Below are 9,568 nucleotides of genomic sequence, written 5' to 3'. Positions count from 1 at the left end.
TCCCATCAGTAGACGTTTCTCTTCCAAAGGCCGAGGTGGACATTCAAGGCCCAGAAGCAACAGCTAAAGCGGTAAAGATAGAAGGTGAAATAAAAGCCACAAGATAAGATGCGAAGGGAAAAGAAAGTAAGTTCAAAATGCCAAAATTCGGCATGCCTTCATTTGGCTGGTCCACCACAAAAGAGACCAGTGGTGGAGTAGCAGATGTTGAAGCAAGCCTCACAGAGCCCCAGGTGACAGTGCCGTCAGCTGGGGCAGAAGGAGAGATAACACTGTCAGGACCCGCAATCCAGGCTCCAAGTGCTGAAGTGGAAATCGGGACTTCTGCAGGAAAAGATGGTGAGAAGGGGAAACTTAAAATGCCTGATGTTAAGCTGCCGAGTGTGAAGCTTCCCAAAGTCAAGGCTCCCCAGGTACAGGTCAGTCTGCCAAAGGTAGAGGCAGATATTTCCCTTCCCAAATCACAAGCCGAAATGAAAGAGGGGGGATTTGAAGTGAAAGTTCCCGCCATGGAAAGCAGTACTGAAGTTGAGACAGGGAAAAGCAGAGGCAACAGGGATGCAAATACACATGCCAAAAGTCAAGATGCCTTCTACGGGATTTTCTAAACCTGAAATCAAAGCTCCCAAAGTAGACGTGGATGTTACTTTACCCAAAGTCGATGTCTCACTTCCCACGTGTGATGTCAGTCTTCAAGAAGCTGACCTGAAAGCAGCCTCCGTTCCTGCAGATGTCAAAATCTCAGCACCTGGAGTCAAGATTCCCAAAATAGAAGGTTCCTTTGAGCTGAAGGGTCCAGGAATTGAAGCGAAAGCACCATCAGCTGAAATTGCGGTGGAGGGAGCAGAGGTGAAAACTGCCGGTTTGGAAGGGAAAATTCAAATGCCTAAATTTGAAAAGCCAAAGTTTGGAGTTTCACTTCCAAAAGGCAAAGTGCCAGAAGGCGAGATCAGCTTACCCAAAATGGAAGCTGATATTCCCAAGCCAAAAGTCAAAGGCCAAGTGGGTGCAATCGGCGTGGAAACCCCAACGCTAGCAGTGGAAGCTGATGTTCCTGACCTAGAGACTGAAGCTTCCGGCTGGAAAATCCAAATGCCATCACTCAAAATGCCCAAAATGCCTAAAGTGGACCTTCAAGCACCAGAGGTGGACATCACCCTCCCATCAGTAGACGTTTCTCTTCCAAAGGCCGAGGTGGACATTCAAGGCCCAGAAGCAACAGCTAAAGCGGTAAAGATAGAAGGTGAAATAAAAGCCACAGATAAAGATGCGAAAGGAAAAGAAAGTAAGTTCAAAATGCCAAAATTCGGCATGCCTTCATTTGGCTGGTCCACCACAAAAGAGACCTAGTGGTGGAGTAGCAGATGTTGAAGCAAGCCTCAAAGAGCCCCAGGTGACTATTCCGTCAGCTAAGGCACAAGGAGAGATAACAGTGTCAGCACCTGTAATCCAGGCTCGAAGTGTTGGACTTGAAATTCCAAGTAGTTCTGGAAAAGATAGTGTTAAGGGGACATCTAAAATGCCTCATCTTAAAATTCCAAAGGTTTCTATTTCTAAGATACCAAAATCTGAAATTAGTGATCCCAACTTGCAGGCTGATGTTTTTGACCCTATAACTGAAACTAATGTAATATCTGAAGGAATAGCATTGAGGTTTTCAGGCCCTGAGAGTAGCGTGGACCTTCCTGAGTGTGGAGAAGATGCAAGGGTCAAAAGTGTTAATTTACCAAAATTTTGGATTCCTGATTTGGGTTTTTCCAAAGTTGATATCAGTGCCCGTATAGCTGACCAGGATGCAAACTTACTGAAAGATGATGTCACTCTTACTAAGTATCACATGAGTATTCAAGAACCCAAAGTGGTATCTGGGTCTGCTGTTGATGATATAAGCATTCCAGAGACAGATATTAAAGTTGCAGTGACAGAAAGTTCCACTGAGCTGAAGAGTCCAGAAATAGTTGCTAAAATACCATCTGTTGACGTTGCTATAGATAGAGGAGAAGTGAAGCTTGACGGTTTCGAAGGGAAGACTAAAATGCCTAAATTCCAAAAGATGAAGTTTGGAATTTCACTGCCTAAGGGAAAAATTCCAGAGAGTGAGATCAGCCTACCCCAAATGGAAGCTGACATTTCCAAACCAAAAGCGATAGCTGAGGTTACTGAGATTGCTATTGAAACTTCATCTTTTGATGTTAAATGTGAAGTCTCTGATGGAAGAACAGAAGTGTCAGGCTTAAAAATGCAACTGCCATCGCTCAAAATGCCTCAAATACCTAAAGCTGACGGAGCACCAAAGGTGGACATCAGCCTCCCATCAGTTGATGTTACCATGCCAACAACAAAGGTAGACATTCGAGGCCCAGATTTAGAAAGTAAAGTGGTAAAGACTGAGAGTGAAATAAAATCTGGAGAAAAAGACATTGAAGGGAAAGAAAGCAAGTTCAAAATGCCAAAATTCAAACTCCCATCATTTCGCTGGTCACCAAAGAAAGAAGCAGTTGTTACATGTGATACTGAAGCAACCCTTGAGGAGCCTACTTTGGCCTCTTCATTAGGAGAAACAGAAGCTGAATTAACATTAACTGTTGCTGAGGTTTGGTGCCCAAGTGTGGATCTCGAAAGTGATATGCCTATAGGTGAGAAGGAGAAAATTAAAAAGCCTCAGTTCAGCATGCCAAAGATATCACTTCCTAAAATGAAGGGTCACAAAGCACAGGTCTCGCTGCCAAAATTGGAAAGTGATGTTAGTGGTCCTAAACCAGAAAATGAAGGAGATGTTTCAGTGCAGATATCAGAGAAAGGAAGCAGTGGAGATGGAGAAGGAATTGCCATAAAAATGCCAAAGGTTAATATCTCTACTTCAGAATTTTCAAAACCAGAAATCAAAGCTCCCAAAACGGATGTGGATGTTAGCTTACCTACGGTTGATGTCAAGCTTCCTACATATGATGTGACTATTCAACAAGCTGACTTGAAACTGACGTCTGCTGGTGCTGATGTCAGCCTGTCAGCCCCAGATATTAAGATTCCAACATCGGAAGGGTCCATAGAGTTGCAAAGTCCAGAAACAGGAGTTGAAGGAATATCAGCTGGAATTGTTGTGGATGGAGCAGAGCTGAAAGCTGAAGGTCTTGAAGGGAAGATTAAAGTGCCCAAATTCCAAAAGCCGAAGTTTGGAATTTCACGTCGTAAAGGGAAAGTGCCAGAGAGTGAGATCAGCTTACCCAAAATGGAAGCTGATATTCCCCAGCTAAAAGCGATGACAGATATTATTGACGTTGCTGTGGAAGCACCAACAGTAGAAGTTGAATCTGCCATCCCTAATGCAGAAACAGAATCTTCAGGCTGGAAAATCAAAATGCCCAAAATACCTGAAGCTGATATTAAGACACCCAAAGTTGACATTAACCTCCAATCCAATGTTTCTGTTCCAATGGCAGAGATTGGTATTCAAGATTCAAATCTGGCATCTAAAGCAACAATGGTTGAGGGAGAAATAAAACCTGGAGATACAGATATGGAAGGGAAAGAAGGACATTTCAAGTTGCCAAAATTCAAATTGCCATCATTTAGTTGGTCACCAAAAAAAGAAGCAAGCATTAAAGCCGATTTTGAAGAACTTCTGGAAGAGCCTAAAATTACTGTATCATCAGGCAAAACAGACACAAAACTAGCAGAAATTGTAACTGAGGATCAGGGTCCAAGCATGGATCTTGCTATTGAAATATCTACAGGAAAAAAAGAACAAAAAAGCCAAATTAAAAAGCCTCAATTTATCATACCTAAAATTTCATTCTCCAAAATTAAGGTTCCTAAATCTCAGGTGAATCTGCCAAAAGTGGAAGCTGATGTTACTGTTCCTAAACCAGAAAGAGATGGAGAAGACTTAGTGCAGATACCTGATATAGAAAGCAGTCATACCAAAAGCATAGAAGAGGGAGCACAAATAAGCATAAAAATGCCAAAAGTTCAGATTCCTACTTTGGAATTTTCCAAACCAGAAATCAAAGTTCCCAAATCAGACATGGACATTAGACTACCTAAGGTTGATGCCACCTTTTCTACAGATGATGTGAGTCTTCAACAAGCTGACCTCAAATCAGGGTCTGCTGGTGATGATGTCAGCTTGTCCACGGGTATTAAATTTCCCACAGCAGAAGCTTCCATTGAGCTGAAGAGTCCAGAAACAGGAATCGAAGGACCATTGGCGGTGGATGGAGCAGAAGTGAAAGTTGAAGGTCTTGAAGGGAAGATGACAATGCCTAAATTCCAAAAGCCAAAGTTTGGAATTTCACTTCCAAAAGGAAAAAGACCAGAAAGTGAGATCAGCTTACCCAAAATGGAAGCTGGAGTTCCCCAGCTTACAATGACAACAGATATTGCTGACATTGCTGTGGAAGCTCCAATACTAGAAGTTAAATCTGATGTCTCTGATGTAGAAATAGAGGTTTCAACTGGGAAAATGAAAATGCCTCAAGTTTCTATCACTGACATTAAAGCTCCAGAGATGGATGTTAGTCTCCCATCCATTTCTCTTTCAACCACAGAGGTGGCCTTTCAAAGCCTTGAGGTGGAGGATATGAAAGTGCAAGGAGAACATGAAATGAAGTCTGGAGAAATTCAGACTGAAGAACATCAGAGCTGGTTTAAAATGCCAAAATTTAGAATGCCAACATTTGGTCGGTCATCTTCTAAGGGAAAAAGAGATGACATTGATAGTGAAGGGAGCCTGGAAAAGTCGCAAGTAAGTGCTCCTTCTGCTGAAATGCAAACTGAAATAGAAGCTCCTGAATATGCAACATCATTGCCACATGTGGACACTGAATCTGCTGCTGGAAAGGATGTTTTGGAAGGTAAAATCAAATCTGCTAAAGCAGAGATTCCAAAAGTGGGAGTTTCTCTCCACAAAGGTAAAAGTTCTGATGTTACCTCACCAAAGTTAGAAGCAGAAGTTTCACTACCTCCAGAAAAAGCAGTCATTAAAGTGAGCATTCCTGAAATGGAAACTTATGCTGATGTAGTTAAACGCGGTGCTGAAGGACAACAATTGAAAACGCATACTCCAAAAGTCATGATACCTAAGGTAGAACTCTCTACATCAGAAATTAGTGCTTCAAAAACTGGGGTGGACATCAGCTTACCAAAAGCTGACATTACACTCCCTAAATGTGATCTGACCCTTCAAGAACAAAAAGCCAAATCAGAGTGTGCAGAGGTTCCAACAGCAGAACATTCCATTGAGCTGAAGAGTCCAGAAATAGGAGCCAAAGCACCATCTGTTGAAATTGCTTTGGATGGAACACAGAAGAAATTAGATGTCGTCCCAAAAGTAGAGCTGGACATTCTACACCCAGGTGAAGGAGTTAAAGCTGAAAAGCTAGGGGGTGTGATAAAATCTACAGGAAAGGATGTTCAAGGAAGAGAAAGTAAATTAAAAATGCCAACATTCAGTGTACCCTCATTTGGATGGCCTGCCACAAAGGGAACAGGAGATGTTGCTGATGTTAAAACCAGCCTTGAAGAGACCAAGATAGGTGCTCCGGGAATTAAAATGGATACTGAAATAAGTGTTGTAGACCATGAAATAGAATTTCCAGCTGAAAGTGTTGAAAAGGCTATTTCTGCAGGAGTCAGGGTGAAAGCAGAAGATGGAGATGAAGCAAGCAAAATGAAAACATCTAAATTTAAGATGCCAAAGTTTGGAGTGTTACATTCAAAAGCAAAGGGTTCTGAAGTTGATGTCTTTCTCCCAAAGTTAGAGGCTGATGTTTCGCTGCCTAAAACTGAGCTAGGCATAGTGGAAATCCAGTTTAAAAAAGCAGATAGCTCCATTGACCTGCAAAGTCCAAGTTCAGACATTATGGAATCATCAACCAGGATTTCAGAGGACAAGGCAGACAAACAAACTGAAAGTGTAGAGGTAAATATTAAAATTCCCAAGTTAAAAATACCAGCGTTCACTTACAATGCACCCACAGCTGAAACTGACGTTTCAACATTAAAAGTGGCAACAGACTTGAAAGGTGCTGGTGCTGACATTGAAGCACCAAAACTGGAAGTAAGCACTAAGATCCCTAAAGAAAGACCAGAATTTGCGGGTGGTAATATCCAAAGGCCATCAGTCAAAATTCCAACATTGGCTGAACGTGACATTAAAACCCCACAGGAATACGTTAAGCTCCCATCCACAGACTCTTCGGTTTCAAAAGCAGCACTACAAATTCAGGGACCACTTGCAGAGGGTAAAGAAATAAAGACACAAGGTGAAGTTGAATCTGGACATGTTGATATCGAAACGCATGAGACTTACTCCTCTCAGATAGTGAAAGAATCTGAGATTCCTTCATCAGAAATTAAAACTGCTAGTTTTGGATTTTCACTTCTCAAAGTGAAGATACCTGAGTCACATGTTAAACTAGACATGCCAGTCAAACTGCAGTCTTATTCAGAATATAAACATGAGGTGTCTGAGAGTGAAGTTCACCAACCTAAACTTTCTGATGAAAATTTAGGGGTAGCAATACAAAAGAGTGACACTGCTGAGTTTAAATTATCTGGCAAACCACAAAGTGAAACTGATGAATCTAATGATGTCATATCTTCCAGTGTCAGTTTGCCAAAACTGAAAACATTTACAGTTGAATTACAGCCTTCCAGTAAACTTGGAGACACTCAATCTGATAAGCGACCAGAGGAAATAGCTGTATCTCCTCTCTCTAAAGATGGTGAAATAGCTAAAATACCAGAAAATGAAGAAAAAGATATGAAGGATCAAAAAGAAAAAACTGACAGTAAAAGATCGTCTGGCAGATTCAAATTTTGGCTTCCAAGTATTGGGTTTTCTTCCTCCATTGATGACACAGGCTCAGATTCCAAACCTGAAGTCCAAAAATCAATTCCAGAAGAAACCCAACCTGTTGATTCTTCTGCATCAGATATTGACTCTTCTAAACAAACTGAAAAAACTGGATGGTTTAGATTTCCCAAATTAGGCTTCTCATCCCCATCAAAAAAGGCTAAGAACATTGACAAAGAAGAAGAGACAAATCTAAAAGAAATGAAAACTTCAGATGATGAAAGTCCATCAGAGAAACCTGAAACATTTTTTGATGCAGAAGAAAATTTATCACCTAAAGAAGAAACAATTAAGGGTGAAGAAAATGAAAACACAGGGACCTCATCTAATGTCCAAGTTTCTGGTGCTATAGTGACATCATCAGCAAGAACTGAATTAATCTTGTTGGAGAGGGAAAGAGCTAGCCAGCAAAGTATTCTTGAAAAGACCACCAAATGAGTATTTTTTTTCTGATCTATACATATATGGAAAATCTGAAGGTAGAACAAACTACGAGAAAAACATATGCCGAAAAATGCTGTCTTCCCAGAGAGTTTTCCAGAAGAAATGAAAGTGGAACAGAACTTAAAACTGACATTGATGAAAACAGTCTGTGGATCATTCCTCACGACGCTGGCATTTGCAAGCACATGAACATACTGTAGGTCCCAATGAAACATTTGTTTCATGAGATGTACCCAAGAAGAAACACACAACTACTGAAGAAAAGGAGGCATTCACACTTTTATCAAAGTCTGATAAAATTCTCCTAACCATGCAAAATAAAGTGTTGAATGGAGCAAAGATAGTGAAAAGATTTTATTAAATATAATTCTCTAAAACATGCCGGTTGTGTTTAGGTTATAGATTATTTGCAAAAATGAATATAAAGCTAGTGCTATGAGAACTAGAAATATACATAACTGTTTAGATTTTATTTTATTAAATATATTTCTGCCTTGATGTTGCTTTCTTATAAAAATATATTTTCTTTATCTTAGATAGAGCAATATTTGTATTCCATGATCATTTTAAAATGTAGAACAAACAGAAATAATACTGTAGATATGACAATCCTTCCCCCCCGCCTCACCCCCCAGTTAGTAGCGTGGATAATATTTAGCCTTAAAAAAAAATAAAAACTTCAGGAAATGCTCCAGATTCCTGAAAAATATATACTGCTGATTCACATATTCAAAATACAAAAATGAAATATGGCAACTGTGAGGAAGAATAAAAAAAATTGGGGTAAGAAAGTTCACTATGTATATATTTATCAGAATAGTTAATGCATAGAATGGGGCGCATATGTGAGTGAAATCACTGGAAAGGTTTTTCCAGAGAAATAAGATGTAAATAGTTAGTTATTTACCTTTTGTTTATATCAATGCTTCTCTTAAGTACATGACCAAAAAGGTAATACTATATATGTTAGCCATCACTGTACATGTATTACTAGAATGTTGAATGTATTCTCACTTCACAGTACAGTCACTGTATTGATAATAAATGCAACAACATTATTATTGTAATCATTTTTTGATTATGAAAACTACAATACATTATTGCTTGAAAGGTTGGGGTAAGCCTAACTCTCTGATGAAGCTGATGTAGCTGCAACTTCAGTTAGAGGGGGGAGAACTTTTTTTTTAAGAGACATTGGTACTGGCCAATGACTAATCACCATAGTAATTCTGCATATTGTATTTTCACATATTCACTCACACATCTTTATCCCAGTTTCTTTATATTATTTTTTTGTTCCCACCTATTCAATTTAATAGGGGCTAAGCAAATGCATCAGAAGAAAAAACTGAAATGTACTAGAGTGTATTTGGTGAGTCCAAAGTCATATCTTGCTAAATTAACACATTTTTCATCCCCTCCTCCTCGAGTTCTCAACTGTCCCAAAGGAGAATTCCACACAAACTGCAGTCACCAATACAAAGTCCATCATTTCTCAACAGTTTCCACACAGAGGTACTGGACAACCCATATTATTTCAGGCCAAGCTGAACTTCCTTGGGGCTTCTTTAAGTTGTGTCTGGCTGCTCACACAGCCCCAAAGGACCATTCAAGTTGCTTTCTTCAGTGATCCCTGGCTGATGGAATGGCCGTAGGCAGGGGCGCACAGCTTAGAACAGAACTAAGGAAGAGTATCATGGACAGACCAGAGAATCAGAAATGATGACCACTGTGATGCTGGAAAAAAAGGACATCCTGCTTTACAGCAATTCAAATAGAAGGAGACAATGATCTCAAGGCTTATTTCAAGCTCACAGAGAATTATAGTTAACAATAAATACATTAAAAATACTCCCAGGGTTGTATGCACTCTCTTAGCCCCACAAAATGAAATGCTCTAAGCAGCCCCCATGGGAATTGGATAGCACTACACATGTGAGACTGTTAGAAAGCAGAGAGTGAAATCCTTGAAAATGCAGTATAGAATACAGAATCATAGAATATCAGGGTTGGAAAGGACCTCAGGAGGTCATCTAGTCCAACCCCCTTCTCAAAGCAAGACCAATCCCCAACCAAATCATCCCACCCAGGGCTTTGTCAAGCCTGACCTTAAAAACTTATAAGGAAGGAGATTCCACCACCTCCCTAGGTAACGCATTCCAGTGTTTCACCACTCTCCTAGTGAAAAAGTTTTTCCTAATATGCAACCTAAACCTTCCGCACTGCAACTTGAGACCATTACTCCTCATTCTGTCATCTGCTACCACT

General features: G+C 40.2%; 1 protein-coding gene across 1 annotated transcript in view; it reads left to right on the top strand.

Annotated features, from left to right (window-relative positions):
• The window catches only part of LOC102946883 (protein AHNAK2), an 80,235-nt gene extending 71,877 nt beyond the window's left edge, over window positions 1–8,358 (top strand). Inside the window, 3 exon segments of the mRNA XM_043549392.1 lie at window positions 13–538; window positions 540–1,320; window positions 1,322–8,358. Of these exon segments, the coding sequence (XP_043405327.1) occupies window positions 13–538; window positions 540–1,320; window positions 1,322–7,294 (7,280 nt within the window). The 3' untranslated portion in view covers window positions 7,295–8,358.
• Window positions 8,359–9,568: the final 1,210 nt, after the last annotated feature.

The sequence above is a fragment of the Chelonia mydas genome, chromosome 6 (assembly GCF_015237465.2).
Source record: "Chelonia mydas isolate rCheMyd1 chromosome 6, rCheMyd1.pri.v2, whole genome shotgun sequence".
In the NCBI taxonomy this organism is placed as follows: Eukaryota; Metazoa; Chordata; order Testudines; family Cheloniidae; genus Chelonia; species Chelonia mydas.
The sequence above is the reverse complement of the archived record's forward strand: the minus strand, read 5'-3'. Positions and strand labels throughout refer to the sequence as shown.